Here is a 17,098-nt window from a genome sequence, read left to right on the forward strand (position 1 = left end):
TTCTTATGTTAGGCTTTCGTTTGTTATTTCTTAACTTATGTCCTAACTCCTAACCAAATATGTAGGAAGAGACGCCTTGTGAGCTTCTTCACCCCGGGGAAAACACCGGTGGACAGTTGCAGTTGGTGGGGTATGGTAGTGCACAACCTTTTGACAAGGTCCATTTTAAGTCTAATACTAGCACCCATTACATCTCGGTCGAGATCGATTCTATAGTTGATGGGTTTGAGGACTTACCACTACCGGTGCCTAGAGAAGAATATGATTTTTTAAGCTGCGTGACGCGACCGGGAGCTTTGTGCAATGGCCACGTGATCGGTTGAGGTTGGTAGGAGGGGTAAGTAAACACTACTTGTATGTAACTACTTGTATGTAACTAGATTAACATGTGCTTTGTGCAATGACCATGTTCTTTTAAGCTACTAGATTACTATGGAAATTCAGTCCGCTAAAAGGAAGAAGGTGGAGAAGCCAAAATCCAAGGAAGAAGGTCCTCCGAAGATGGAACAAGGACAAGTGTCGAAGAAGAGTTTGAGAGCTTCATGTACTCCATTGGTAGAAGCCAATGTCCTTAGGTCGCTTTCGAAAGCATGTACTTTTCTTCACAGCCGTGTTAGTGAGTTGCCTACGGGTACACGTATTCAAGTGAACTTGCCTAAGGCATTGTTCCACTATGATGAGGATGCGATCGCATACATTTCTAGAGAGGATGTGACGGAATTTCTAACCGGTTCCATGCTTAACATTTCCATCATTCAAACTTTCATGAGGTAAATTAACGAGACTATTTCTAAACATATTGTATTTTTGATATTTTCGTACCAAAACAATGCAACTAGTAATTACTTGCACACATTACTTTCTTGAAGGTCACTACAGGAGCTCCTTGCTAGTAAACCCGATGGTGAAGCAACAGTTGGGTGGTTATGCCCCGAGCAGACCTCCGTAACCAAATGCTTGCATAACCCTCGTGATGTGATAGATTACCTTGAGCGGGGTATTAGAGAATCAATGCGTGCGAGAAACAAGTTCTTATTAGCCCCTTGTTTTGAGGAGTAAGTTTAAATAGGTCACTCTTAATTTGTTTGTTAAGTATAGATGTTGACGCATAAAAATTGATGGATTGATATTTGCTTTAATATACATGTAGTCTACATTGGAGCCTTATGGTGATTTGTGTTTCCAATAATACAATCTACTACTTTGACTCGGCTCGTATATGGCCACTAAGGAAGTTTCTAGTGAATAACCTATTGAATAGGTACATACCGCTTCCTATATATTGTTTTGTATCATCACCTAAGTGATTGAGTGGCTATGTTCCTAAATCGTTTGTTTTTTTATTTTTTTGAAGTGTTATGAAGAAGTTGAATTGTCGTTCGGTTGCGGGTCTTACGTGGAAATATGCGAAGGTAAAGCCTTGATACATTGATTTATTTAATAAAATTGCCTTGAGTTATGGCTATGCATGACTATTTTAACTTTGTGTCATGTTAGTGTGCGCAACAAGACAACGGCATTGACTGTGCCCTCTACGTGATGAGGTTTATGCATGACATAGTCAATAGGTGCACTGAAGCCTAACACATTGAGGAGGTACTTGTTTTTACTTTTTTCCGGTTTGATTTCGGGTAAAAGCTGTCCTAAAACTAAGTATAATGCTAATTTGCTATGATTCCAAACATTAGACACCTAAGACTAGTTGTAATTGACATGTTATGATAAAGAAATAGCTCATTAGATAAGAAATGTACAAATCGGGCAAAGAAGTAGTGAAATAGACGATTTTGGGTAAAAGCCGTCCTAAAACTTAGTTGAATGCTAATTTGCTATGATTTCAAACATTAGACACTAAGACTAGTTATAATTGACATGTTATGATAAAGAAATAGCTCATTAGATAAGAAATGTAGAAATCGGGCAAAGTAGAAGTCAAATAGGCGATTTTGGGTATAAGCCGTCCAAATACTTAGTAAAACCTTCTTCTGATGCGCTTACAGACCTTAGACACCCAAAACTAGTTAATATGGGTCTGCTCTAAGGACAAATTAGGTCATTTGATACAAAATGCAGAAAATGGGAAAGTGAGCACCTGAGGAAACTACAACACCAGAGGCAACAACCTCGGGTTTTGCCAGGCAGCTGCAAGCAGCCAGCAACCAAACTGCAACAGCTGCCAGGCAGCCGCAGCGGCAGCATAGGCAGTTGCCCAGGCAGCTGCATAGGCAGCTGTAGCAACCGCCAGGCAGCTGAACATGCAGCAGCAGCAGCAGCCAGGCAGCTGCACAGGCAGCTGCAGCAACCACTAGGGAGCTACACAGGCAGCTGCACCAGCCACCAGGCAGCTGCCAAGGCAGCTGCTGCAGCAGCCCAGGCAGCACCCAAGGCAGCTGCTGCAGCAGCCGTTCAAGAAACCGAGCCGCTCATGCAATTTTGTGTAATTTTTTTGTACTTGCATTGTTAGTGTATTATGGGCAATGTTTGTGGAAAAAAATTCCAAACGGAAAAAAAATGTAAAAAATGGGCAAGTAGAAGTGGAATAGGCGATTTTGGGTAAATGTCGTCCTAAAACTGAGTAAAATGATCTTTTGCTATGATTTAAACATTAGACACCTAAGACTATTTAATAATGATAAGTTATTATTAAAAAAAAAATTACGTAAGAAATGTAGAAATCGGGCAAAGTAGTAGTGAAATAGGAGATTTTGGGTAAAAGTCGTCCTAAAACTTAGTAGAATGAAAAACTTGCTATGATTTCAAACATTAGACACCTAAGACTAGTTATAATTTACATGTTATGATAAAGAAATTGCTCATTCGATAAGAAATGTATAAATCAGGCAAGTTAGAAGTCAAATAGGCAATTTTTGGTAAAAGCCGTCCTAAAACTTAGTAGAATGCTAACTTGCTATGATTTCAAACATTAGACACCTAAGAGTAGTTATAATTGACATGTTATGATAAAGAAATTGCTCATTAGATAAGAAATGTAGAAATCGGGCAAGTTAGAAGTCAAATAGGCGATTTTTGGTAAAAGCCGTCCTAAAACTTAGTAGAATGCCAACTTGCTATGATATCAAACATTAGAAACCTAAGACTAGTTATAATTGACATGTTATGATAGATAAATAGATCATTAGAGAAGAAATGTAGAAATCGGGCAAGTTAGAAGTCAAATAGGCGATTTTTGGTAAAAGCCGTCCTAAAACTTAGTAGAATGCCAACTTGCTATGATATCAAACATTAGAAACCTAAGACTAGTTATAATTGACATGTTATGATAGATAAATAGATCATTAGAGAAGAAATGTAGAAAACGGGCAAAGTAGTAGTGAAATAGGCGATTTCGGGTAAAAGTCGCCCTAAAACTTAGTAGAATGCTAACTTGCTATGATTTAAAACATTAGACACCTAAGAGTATTTATAATTGACATGTTATGATACAGAAATTGCTCATTAGATAAGAAATGTAGAAATCGGGCAAGTTAGAAGTCAAATAGGCGATTTTTGGTAAAAGTCGTCCTAAAACTTAGTAGAATGCTAACTTGCTATGATTTCAAACATTAGACACCTAAGACTAGTTATAATTGACATGTTATGATAAAGAAATTGCTCATTAGATAAGAAATGTAGAAATCGGGCAAGTTAGAAGTCAAATAGGCGATTTTTGGTAAAAGTCGTCCTAAAACTTAGTAGAATGCCAACTTGCTATGATTTCAAACATTAGCCACCTAAGACTAGTTATAATTGACATGTTATGATAGATAAATAGCTCATTAGAGAAGAAATGTAGAAAACGGGCAAAGTAGTAGTGAAATAGGCGAATTCGGGTAAAAGTTGTCCTAAAACTTAGTAGAATGCTAACTTGCTATGATTTCAAACATTAGACACCTAAGACTATTTATAATTGACATGTTATGATACAGAAATTGCTCATTAGATAAGAAATGTAGAAATCGGGCAAGTTAGAAGTCAAATAGGCGATTTTTGGTAAAAGCCGTCCTAAAACTTAGTAGAATGCTAACTTGCTATGATTTCAAACATTAGACACCTAAGACTAGTTGTATTGAAATGTTATAATAGATAAATAGCTCATTAGATAATAAATGTAGAAAACGGGCAAAGTAGTAGTGAAATAGGCTATTTCGGGTAAAAGTCGTCCTAAAACTTAGTAGAATGCTAATTTGCTATGATTTCAAACATTAGACACCTAAGACTAGTTATAATTGACATGTTATGATACAGAAATAGTTCATTAGATAAGAAATGTAGAAATCGGGCAAGTTAGAAGTCAATTAAGCGATTTTTGGTAAAAAGTCGTCCTAAAACTTAGTAGAATGCAAACTTGCTATGATTTCAAACATTAGAAACCTAAGACTAGTTATAATTGACATGTTATGATAAAGAAATTGCTCATTAGATAAGAAATGTAGAAATCGGGCAAGTTAGAAGTCAAATAGGCGATTTTTGGTAAAAGCCGTTCTAATACTTAGTAGAATGCTAACTTGCTATGATTTCAAACATTAGACACCTAAGACTAGTTATAGTTGACATTTTATGATAAAGAAATTGCTCATTAGATAAGAAATGTAGAAATCAGGCAAGTTAGAAGTCAAATCGGCAATTTTTGGTAAAAGCCATCCTAAAACTTAGTAGCATGCTAACTTGCTATGATTTCAAATATTAGACACCTAATACTAGTTATAATTGACATGTTATTATAAAGAAATTACTCATTAGATAAGAAATGTAGAAATCGGGCAAGTTAGAAGTCAAATAGGCGATTTTTGGTAAAAGCCGTCCTAACACTTAGTAGAATGCTAACTTGCTATGATTTCAAACATTAGACACCTAAGACTAGTTATAATTTACATGTTATGATAAAGAAATTTCTCATTAGATAAGAAATGTAGAAATCGGGCAAGTTAGAAGTCAAATAGGCGATTTTTGGTAAAAGTCGTCCTAAAACTTAGTAGAATGCTAACTTGCTATGATTTCAAAAATTAGACACCTAAGACTAGTTATAATTGACATGTTATGATAAAGAAATTGCTCATTAGATAAGAAATGTAGAAACCGGGCGAAGTAGTAGTGAAATAGGTGATTTTTGGTAAAAGCCGTCCTAAAACTTAGTAGAATGCTAACTTGCTATGATTTCAAAAATTAGACACCTAAGACTAGTTGTAATTGACATGTTATGATAGATAAATAGCTCATTAGATAAGAAATCTAGAAAACGGGCAAAGTAGTAGTGAAATAGGCGATTTCGGGTAAAAGTCGTCCTAAAACTTAGTAGAATGCTAATTTGCTATGATTTCAAACATTAGACACCTAATACTAGTTATAATTGACATGTTATGATAAAGAAATTTCTCATTAGATAAGAAATGTAGAAATCGGGCAAGTTAGAAGTCAAATAGGCGATTTTTGGTAAAAGTCGTCCTAAAACTTAGTAGAATGCTAACTTGCCATGATTTCATAAATTAGACACCTAAGAATAGTTATAATTGACATGTTATGATAAAGAAATTGCTCATTAGATAATAAATGTAGAAACCGGGCAAAGTAGTTGTGAAATAGGCGATTTTTGGTAAAAGTCGTCCTATAACTTAGTAGAATGCTAATTTGCTATGATTTCAAACATTATGCACCTAAGACTAGTTGTAATTGACATTTTATGATAGATAAATAGCTCATTAGATAAGAAATGTAGAAATCGGGCAAAGTAGTAGTGAAATAGGCGATTTTTGGTAAAAGCCGTCCTAAAACTTAGTAGAATGCTAAATTGGGCAAGTTAGAATGATGTTTGAAATATTTAACATATATACATTATTATTTTTTAATTATTAGTTTGAATTTTATGTAATAATGAATGATGTTTAATGTTTGGTATTTTTTTCTTTTCAAAGGTTTGTAAGATTCAAAGGGAAGGCCCTTTGACAAAGGAAGAAGTTGATGAAATTCGCTACATGTGGGCTTTTTTTGTGACATTTGATGGCATCTAGGTAAAATATATAATATATATGTGTTAGTTAGATAATGAATGAGATTGAGTTTTTTTTTTTTATGAACAATTAATATTTAGTTACTATATCTTTTTTATTTTTATTAAATCCATATGTACATTATATTACTTATTTGTAATTATTACTATACATTATTTATGAGTTTTATATATGTTATTATTATTATTTATTTTATTGTTATTGAATTATTATTATTCCAAAATTTGTAATATTTTTAATTAATTATTATTAATTATTAATATTAATTAATAATAATATTAATAATAATAATAATTTTTAAAATTACAGATTAATGTGCATATCAAAACAGGTCACTAATAATATTATTATTATTAATTATTATATATATAAAAAAAAAATTACAAATGGCAAGCGGTTTTGGCGCCAAACCGCTTGCCATTCCCCCCAAATGGGAAGCGGTTCTGAATCGCTTGCCATTTACATGGCAATTGGCAAGCCCCCTAAACCCATGCGATTCAGAACTGCTTCCCATTAGGGGGTTTGAACCGCTTGCCATTTACATGGCAATTGGCAAGCCCCCTAAACCCATGCAGTTCAGAACCGCTTCCCATTAGGGGGTTTGAACCGCTTCCCATAACTTTTTTTCTACTAGTGATAGAGGTAACACCAATAACGAAACCCAACTAGAAATATCATTAGGCTTAGATATTACCTTATCAAGAGCACCTTTCAGAACCCGAGAAAACCCCAAATTAAATGACATTTAGGAGGGATAGACTTCACAGTGCGAAACCCCTTTGAGAACAAATAATTAAGGAGAGCCACATCAAAACTACGGAACTGATCTCGAACCAAACCATCCACATGTCCAATATGAGCCGGAGAAGATGGAGCGTTTGGCTTGGAGAAATTATAAAGCACAAAATGAACAATACCATCTCCATCATCAGGGGTGACACATCCTCAGCTGCACTATGACAACACTTAGAATGAACCATATGAGTTTTGTAACAAACCCCACATAACCAAATCCCCATACGGAAAAAGGTAACTTCTACAGCAGTATATACGGTCAAATTAGAAGCAAAAGAATGTTGTGTGATATCTTGCGCACCAATACAACAATGGCGATCATGAAGATGCTTGATTAAAGAACTTCTAGTAAGGCCATTCCCATTTTTATTATTATTATTATTATTATTATTATTATTATTATTATTATTATTTCATTTGTTTATTTCGTTTTTTTTTTTGGTATTTTGTATTGTGAAATTTTAAAATATTTCTTCTTATTAGGTTTATTCCTACAAATAGAATTTATGGACAAAAATAGCGTTATTAAATTTCTTAGAAGTTTTCAGCTATTGTGAATATGTGTTAGTGTGTTACGTATGTTATTTTTCTACCATCGCATGATATATGTGAAGTGTATTAAATGCACAATACATAATTTCTATTTTGGAGAAATTTTTTAACTTCTCAATATCTTAACTAGAATTTCTTTTAAATGGAAATTTCAGTTTTTTTTTTTAATGTTTTTTTAGAAGAACATAAGAAAATGAAAGAAGTATAAATAATACAGCTGAACATTTGCCTCAAAAAAAAAAATAATGTAGCTGAACATTTAACCCTTCAATCTAAATCTGCATGTAACATGTACAGAGTAAGACAATTTAATTAATAAAAACTTCATTCTTTTTAGAATTAGTTCTCCAATGGTTTCATATTATCATATATTAAAAAAAAACATCATTAAATGAAGGTTATTATTCCTGCCCTGCTGCCCAATATATATAATTGAATCTTTCATTATATTTCATGTCCAATTTTACTATATATGCGAAATAAGAAGAAAATAAATATAAAGTATGTTATCCTTGTATTTTATCTATCTATGTTATTCTTGTTATTAAATAAGTTTTTTTTAAAATTAAATTTTTTTTTTTGAATAGCAAAAATATTTCATTAATTAAAAGTCATACGACATCTTCAATAGAGATTCGACGTTAACAAGCACATAAGATATTGAATCAAATAGAATATTCCTTCATTAAAAACTACGATCGTCGAGTAGATCTTGCAATGCGGAGCATCTCCCGCTTATATCGCTGAAAAATACAGCTTGTTGGAAAGACAATCTAACGATCCTTTGTAGCCGTGAGGATGTTTTCCTTCTGATTCATCTGTTCGTATTCGAAAACTTGATAACTTTTTCACCAACGAAATAATTTCACAACAATCCATTAGATCTGCTACCATGGATTCAAAACTAAGAAATTTCTCCCTCGATAATAGGACACAAACCTTGTCTTTCGAAGGAGGTCGAAAAACCTTTGTCTTTCGAAGGAGATCGGAAACCCTTTCTTTTGAGAGAGAAAAGTTCCTCTCAAAAGGAGGAAGCATTATTATAAACCTAAAAAAACAATAAAGAAACAAGGATTGGGCTTTCCACCGATTAAAATCGATGGAAGCCCCTCCAACATTCAACAATGGAGGCTAGGGATTTGGAGAGAGAAAGGAGGAGAGATATGCGGGGCTAATTTTTTTAAAAATTAATTTAATTGACGGAGTACATAAGAGAAACCTTACAAGTATGATAGTTTTCCTTTTTTTTTGTTTTTTTTTTGTTTTTTTTTTGTTTTTTTTTTTTTTTGTTTTTTTTTTTTTTTTTGTTTTCTACACTTAACATCTACAAGTAGTTGATTATTAGCTAGAGTTTTGTGCACTTACTAATAGATGATAAATTTTCAATACATGCTCAAATTGTATAACCAAGCATGATTTGGTGGAGAACACCACCATCTGTATTTGCTACTTCCTTTGTCCCTTTTTTATTATAAAAAAATTCATATTAATAAAAAATACAATGAAACGAATCTAACAAAACCATACTTGAGTATATTTTCTCGTGTAAATTAATTGATATTTATGGTTAAAGATTATAAGATTTAACCTAAAATTTTGCGATGGGGCAATAAAATAAGAACAAATGGAGTAGGTATTAGGGGATATTCTTATTGTTGAAACCCATTGTACCCCACTTATGAGTGTCCCACATTGGAGAAAGAGGAGAGGTGGTTCCATTTTATAAGGTAGAGGAGTTACTCCTACTATTATCAATTGTTTTTGGTATGGAAGCTCCTTGACCTTGTTTGTGGACCAAACTCTCATTCTCTTTGTTTGGGTTGTTCAGCCCATTTCATATTGTTTCACAAAATTAACATGGTATCAGAGCCTAGATTTGTTGGGTCGCTCAAAAACCGGGTATTTGTCAAGCCACTGGTTAAGGGGGCTCTATTAGATGTTCATTCCCAATGAGGATTATATTGTACCTTCTGGTGAGCCTTAAGTTCTAAGGACAATCACAAGTGAATTGGAGTGTTGAAGGCCATTGTACCCCACTTGTGAGTGTCACACATTGGAGAAAGAAGAGAGGTAGTTCCATTTTATAAGGTAGAGGAGTTAGGTTCTGTCCTCTTACGTTGAAGTTCAGTTTAGTTCAGCTCCTAATTTCCTTCTCTTATAAAATATTCATTTCAGTTCAGCTCAGCTCAGCTCAGTTCAGTTCAGTTTAGTTCAGTCAATGAGAACAAACTCTTACTCCTACTATTGCCAATTGGTTTTGGTATGGAAGCCCCTTGACCTTATTTGTGGACCAAACTCTCCTCCTCCTTGTTCGGGTTGCCCAGACCCATTTCATATTGTTTCAAAAATTTAACATTTATCTGCGTCTTTTACTCATGAATGTTAACCTGTATAACTGAGAGTCTTTGAAAGTATAAAATATAGTTCTTCTAAGCTGTTGATACCTGCTCTGCCTGCTCTGAAACTCATCAAAAGAACATAGCCTAAAAAAAGTTGCAACTTGGTTACTTGCAAGTATACAAGGAGAAGTAGGTTTCACGGATTTCATTGTCTATGACAAGTCAATTGGGCAATTACGACTTCTAATTTTTACTGGTAATAAACTTCTCCTATTCATTCTTTCCTTTGACAACTTCTTTCGACCATTCCAAGTTTCCAACCCCACCACATGAATGACTCACCATTTTTCAATATTTTTTTTTTCTCTCTTTAAAATTTGACTAGCAACCCCACAACACAAGTACACAACTCTGTATGTACCTCTTCCTCTTCAACCGGTTTCTTATTGCAATACCAATTGTTATGTTACGACTCTTACGACTGTCATAATGTTTATCACCAATCGAACCAGCCACCCAACTTGATTCCACCTTCGCTGAAACTTCGTGCATTCCACTCTCTTACAACTCTTTCGTTATCATCTTGAGAATTTGAGGTAGACACGGTCGGAAATAAGTTTGTTTCGGACATGGTACCATGTGGAATTGAGGGTATATATCCCGTTACTAACTTATGGAACTCGTTGCTAAAAGATAGATAAAGACACAACAATGAAATGAATTAATAACTCAAATTTTAGTCAGCAAAAATGATTACACCTCAAATTTATTTATTTATTTTTAATGAATCTTAGTTTTGTAATCCCTATTTATATCTTAATTTTTAGATTCGTCACTGTCTTAGACACAAGAAGACATTCTTATATGTGGTTGATCACATGAGGATACTTCTAGGGCTATGCACCGGTCCAAAACCTGAAATTGACAGTTTTTAAGGATCGGGACCGGACCGTAATCAACCGGTCCTGGTACCGATCAAGACCTGTTTATTCTGGTCCGATTTTGGACTGAAATGGACTTTTTTTTTCTTTACATTTTAATATCTTTATATATACATCAGTTTTTAACGTCTTGTTTTTGTGTGCGTACTTTTCTATTTTGTACCTAAAATTTATAAATTATAAGTTTTACACCTAAATTTTTTAGAAATTTAAACATAAAATATAAAATTTTCATTTAAAAAATAAGAAAAATACATTTTTCGAATATTGATCCGATTGTTACCTGGACCGAAAACCCGAAATCAAGAAAATGTGAGGATCAAAGACCGACCCGAAATCTAACGGTCCGGTCTAGTCCCGGTCCGATTTCTGGCCTCGGTCCTTTTTTGCACACCCCTAGATACTAATTAGTGTTAAATGAATTACTCGATCAATGTTACATAGGTTATTGGGTCAATATTATAGGGATTACTTAATTTTTTTACAAGCGGTCATATGGCGTGGTCAACTGCACGTAAAAAAAAATGAAAAAAAAAACGATTAATATACTCTGTAACTAATACTTTCAGCCAAACAAACACGCCAACAGCTAGTCAGCTAACCACCAAACGCCGATTGTCAAACAAACCAAAAATAAAAATGACGGTCATAGAGCCTGTTCTTATTGACTGAAATGAGCTGAATTGAACTGAATATTTTATATATAAGAGAAGAAAATTAGGAGCTGAATTGAACTGAATTTAACTTATTAGAGCTGAAATGAACTGAACTGAAAATAATCGTATGAGAACAAGCTTACACTCCGTAATATAAAGAGTGTATATCTCGACGTCAATATCTTCACTTGAAAAAAAAAAAAAAAAAAAAAAAAAAAAAAAAAAAAAAAAAACCTTTCATTGATTCAAACCGTTTACGTGTTGGTCAACCTACATTATAAGTGAGTGAAACCCACTCGCTTATAACGAAAATATTTATAAACTGATAATGTACTCTCTCTCTCTGTCTTCCAACCAAACTTACTCTTCAAAACTCACCTCCCCACACTTTTCTCACCCAACTCACCATTTCCCTAATCCATTTAATTTCATCATAAAATAAAAATAAAATAAAAAACACACAAATTCAACTCAAATTAAACTCTCCTCTTTCCTCTTTCATTTCCTTCCCACAATCAACTCTCTCTCCTCCAACAATGGAAAACCAAACTCACACACTCCTCCCTTCCCCCTCCTCATCCTCCACAAGCAGCAACACCGCAATCGCAGCGAAAACTCCAAAACAACAATTCCCCCTCACTCGATCCGAAACCAACCCTTACCCAACCACCTTCGTCCAAGCCGACACTTCTTCCTTCAAACAAGTCGTCCAAATGCTAACCGGATCCTCCGAACCAACCCCATCAAAACACAACAACAACAACATCCCACCCATCAAAACCCCCACCAAATCCAAACCATCCAAACTCTACGAACGTCGTAGCACCACTCTCAAGTCTCTCCGTCTCTGTAACCCAATCTTCTCTCCAAATCGAAATAATAATGCCGAGATTCTCTCTCCTTCTTTACTCGATTTCCCGTCTCTCGTTTTATCCCCTGTAACTCCCCTTATCCATGACCCCTTCAATCGATCGCCAATTTCTTCGTCCGCCTCGCCATCTCCGAACGTAGTTGTCGATAAAGTTGCTGAAGACAAAGCCATTGCTGAAAAAGGGTTTTTCCTTCATCCTTCGCCCGTTTCCACTCCTCGTGATTCGGAGCCCCGTTTATTGCCTCTTTTCCCTGTTTCTTCTCCGAGGGTCTCCTCAGGTTCTCATTCCACTTCTTAGTTTTGTTTTTTTATTTTTTATTTTTTAAAATACTATGTAGTATATATAAAAATATATAAATAGTGTTTTTAATTATTACTTTCTAGTACTTGATTATAAATATTTCTATCTCTATCATGTAATGGGCCTAATCTACCAATTGTAACAAAGTGAGAGATGAAAAAAAAAAAAGTTCGCCTATTTTGAGGGTAATTTATTTCAATTGTATCATTTTTATGGTTGTGTTTTTAATTTTTGGATTTAAGTTAATTGTTTTTGTTTCGATGACAACCTGAATATCTTTTCGTTCGTATTACTTTACGACTAGTAAAATGTTGAATGATCATACTATCATAGTAAGAATTTTGAAGAAGATTGCAATTGAAAAAAATAAAAAAAGGGTTGAAAATGGAAATTTAGAGTTACTAAAATCGTTGGTTGTACTGTACAATTTAGGGAAAAAGAATTCACTTTAGATTTGAATTCATCAAGTACAATGACAGCTCATGGTAAAATTTACTGCTCTGTCTGTATTGAATTGTCCATTAAAGATCTATCTAAATTGTCCATTAAAGATCTATCTAAGATTTTATTTTTACAGTGTTGCAGTAAAACTAATTTAATTTTTTTTGTTTTCTTTTTGAAAAATTGGAAATTTAATTACTAAATACTTCCTCCATTTCTATTTAGTTGACGCGTTTGATTTAGAGAATGAAAAAGCAAGTGGGTAGCTTGTAAATACATTATAAAAAATTTACCCAAAAAAAAAAACGTGTCAATTAATTAAACTTCTTATAAAACAAAACACTTGCGTGGACCTGGTCCACAATAATATTATTGTGGACCCAAGGTCTATACACATATTAACCTTATATTGAATACACACGCAACTGACATTATATTGAATATAGTGACTATTATTTTTAACATATTAACTTTATTTTTAACATAGTAACCTTGATTAAAACTACTACAACATTTAATAATATTGTGAACTTGAAATACGACGCTATTACCCTAATTTTAGCATAGTGACCTTTATTATTCATATTGATCAGTATATAAAATATTTCATTACAAAATAACCACTTAGGCCTATATATTACCAAAATGATTTTTATTTCAACATAATGACTTTTTTAAAATTATAGTGACCTTTTTTTTTATTAATAAAATAACCATATTTTCTCTAATGTTAGTGGTTCACAATAAATTAGTGTGAACTAGGTCCATTTAAGAATTTGTACTTATAAAATATAATACGTGTCAATTAAAAAGAAACGGAAGTAATATTATTAGAAAAAGAATTTGGGTTGAAGATTAAAGAGGCAAAAAGGGGGGTAGCTGTCAAAGAAAGAGTGGAGGGATGGGCAAGGAATCTTGACTGTGAATGTGTTGATTTATGACTTTTTCTGAGTGGAGGATGTTGCTAAGTTGAAAATGGTGGGTGCTTTTTTTTATGATTTGTTTTTCTTACAAATACAAATACCCTTTCAGATATAATTATTCTTTTCTTTCTTAAAGATATCGTCCAAAGGAAAGTGTCAAGTTACCAATTGAATTTAGGCTAGCCGTAAAATACTAAAATGTCGACTTTTTTTTTTTTTTTTGTAAGTTTTGTGCTTAAAGTAGTTTTGCATAGGTAGCGTTTTTTTTTTGCCCAAAAATTTCAACTTTTGGGGTGGAGAGCATTAGCATATATGTTATGTGCCTATGTGGGCACGCCCGCCGTCCAGGTTTTTTCATGCGCGCTTGAGTAACATAGTTGGAACGGTTAGTGTCAATTTTTGTACGTTGAATTAGCTGATTATTTATAGTAGCTTTTTTGTTAAGGGGTGATGCTAATAGGAGCTTAGAAAATAGAAGGGGTGTTTAATAAAAGCATTTTTGTCAAGGGATGATGCTAATAGAAAGAATGTGTCAAGGTTTAATGAGGAGAGAAGCAGACAACGGACAAGTGACAACATTATATGAGACTATCAGAGTAGTGCTGTTACTTGTTAGTCATTAAAACCTAAAATTATTTGTTCTTAATTATATATTGTTTTACCTATTTTTTTCCTTCAAATTTTTACTAATCATATACTTTTATTTGAATATATTTGTAGTAAAACTTGTTGGTTAGATCATCGCTCTCGTTCCAAGGCATCTTGGGGACATGGGTTAAATTCTATTACTCGTCCTTCTAGCTTTATGGGATAAATTCTATTACTCGTCCTTCTAGCTTTCTAAGCACACGCAAAGAAAAAAAAAGCCCTTGATATCAATGGATAACATAATTTAGTTTAAGGGGAGGTAGCTCCTTTAATTTAAATACTTTTCAACTTCCTACTGTTCTTTGAAAGAAGTTCTTTCACACATTTGTGCTCGTGCTTTTTTTCACTAAAATGTATACTCTAGTTAGAGTGCTCAATGCATCACGCGGAGGCCTCATCTCCAGTACTTCCACTATAACTTTTGAGATAAAGAGAGTATTATTGGGGTTAGATTCTCGATTTATGATAATTATTTCAATTGCAACACGTCCCTGGGCTATGTAGATAGTTTGCGGCTAGTGTGGCTCTACAGTACAAATTCACGTCCATATTCATATATGCTTTGATACAACATAGTTCTTCCCACCCGCATGTTTATGCATTTATGCACCATGCCTACCCCTAAATCAAAGGAGCATTAAGTTAGGCCTTTAAGTGCCATTAATGCCTTCAATAGGTTGCACCAAAGCCAATGGATTATGTTGGAGACCAAACCTATTTCACCCGTATGTTATTAATGCAATGGGGTTCATGCCGTTCACCATTAAATTTAAAGATGGATAAAATGGAGCTCAATTTGACAATTAAAATGAACTTAGGGCTTGTTCTCGTACGTTTATTTTCAGTTCAGTTCCTAATTTTCTTCTCTTATAAAATATTCATTTAAGTCTATTTCAGTTCAGTTCTGAGTTCAGTCCATGAGTATAGGCCCAAGGGCCTGTTTTCTTTAGCTTATTTTTAGTTAGTTCAGCTCTAATAAGTTTAGTTCAGTTCTTAATTTCCTTCTTTTATAAAATATTCAATTCAGTTCAGTTGAGTTCAGCTCCAATAAGTTCAGTTAATCAGAACAGACCCTTAAAATGGAGAAAAAATGACATTGAAAAAGTAAAATTTTGAAATGAAATGAGCACATATTAGTATATTACACATATACTATCCCTCTGAAATAAAATGTTTTCCTTTTCTAGTTGTGCTTTAATAAATAAAAATGTTTTCTTTTTTTAATAACCTCTTTATTTTTTAAATACTACATAATATTCTCTCTATTTTTAATAATATTCTACTCATATTAATGGTCCTTACAAAACCCTTGACTCTATTTTCTCTCCAAAGCTTATACTCCACTATCTATTATTTTAATAAATTCAACCAATCTTCATAAAACTTTGTTAAAGATAAAATGTTTTATTTAATTCAAACACGGAGTGAGTATAATATCTTGATTTTTACTACTCCCTCTGCTTTTTTTTTTTCTAAGTGTTCCATTGAAGCTTGGCAGATATGCTAATGTAGAATTTTGATCAATAATATTTTTAATTATCAAAAAGTATAAATTATAACAATTGGATATTAATAATCTATTTATTGCGATTCCAAAAAGTACCTATAAACTATATTACTATTTTTTTTTCTTTATGTATAATTTACAAACATTGGTTAAAAATAGATAAAGTAAATAGAGCAAAAAATGTCAATTAGACATTTAATAAAATATGGGGAGTATTCTTCAAAGAAAGGACAAATATATTCTACAAACAAACGGATTGTTAAATCATGCATGTAACTTAATCAATTTCAAAACCCGGTTTCAGAACCTATTTAATGAATTTTTAAATTTTCCAACATATGAATTAAATTCTAGGTATGTGTAGATAAATGCGATGGAGTGAGTGATCTATGGGTAAAGTTTGATGTAAGTGGTTGAAAATTGAAATTTTGTTTGATTGGCAATAACCTAATGTATGAATTTTTACTTCAATCAAATAAAGTTTTCAACGTCCTTATTATGTACCTAGATAAGTCTTGTGATGTCAATTTTGCATATTCGACCAAATAATTTATGGTACATCATCAAAAAACACATTTGTATGAAGCATAATTCCTATTTCTAACCAATTGGCCACCGTTTTTTTAAACATAGTTTTTTTAAACATAGTTTTTTTTTTTATTCTATTTTATTTTATTATTATTTTATTTAAAGAAAAGAAAAATTAAAAAATATGTTCAACTAATAATCTCGGTACCTAAGTAAGAGTTATGCAAGTACTTCATTCTAGGACATACAAAATTATGAAATACAGAGTAGTTTATTTGATTATGTTAGGGTTTGTACTTATTGATTGAACTCAGCTGAACTGAACTGAACTGAGCTGAGTTGAGCTGAACTGAACTGAACTGAACTGAGCTGAACTGAATTGAATTGAGTTGAACTGAACTGAACTGAACTGAATGTTTTATAAGAGAAGGAGATTAGGAGCTAAATTGAACTGAACTGAGCTGAGCTGAGCTGAAATGAATTGAACTGAATTTCAATATAAGAGAACAGACCCTTATAATGTATATAATTTTTCTACTATAAAAACCTTGAGCAATATACACTATGATTGAATTTGTGAGACCCACATGT

At 33.1% G+C, this 17,098-nt stretch overlaps 1 protein-coding gene across 1 annotated transcript; it reads left to right on the plus strand.

Annotated features, from left to right (window-relative positions):
- The first annotated feature begins 11,572 nt into the window (after positions 1-11,572).
- On the plus strand, positions 11,573-12,667 carry LOC110693628 (VQ motif-containing protein 4-like). The gene has a single exon (XM_021870770.1). It carries the CDS (start codon positions 11,825-11,827, stop codon positions 12,455-12,457), a length of 633 nt encoding a protein of 210 aa, XP_021726462.1. The 5' UTR covers positions 11,573-11,824; the 3' UTR covers positions 12,458-12,667.
- The last annotated feature ends 4,431 nt before the right edge of the window (positions 12,668-17,098 follow it).

The sequence above is a fragment of the Chenopodium quinoa genome, unplaced genomic scaffold (genome assembly GCF_001683475.1).
Source record: "Chenopodium quinoa cultivar QQ74 unplaced genomic scaffold, ASM168347v1, whole genome shotgun sequence".
NCBI classification, from domain to species: domain Eukaryota; kingdom Viridiplantae; phylum Streptophyta; class Magnoliopsida; order Caryophyllales; family Amaranthaceae; genus Chenopodium; species Chenopodium quinoa.

What these genes read in the sequence shown, in the direction of transcription:
- LOC110693628 (XM_021870770.1), top strand. Translation starts at nt 11,825, where the DNA reads ATGGAAAACCAAACTCACACACTCCTCCCTTCCCCCTCCTCATCCTCC.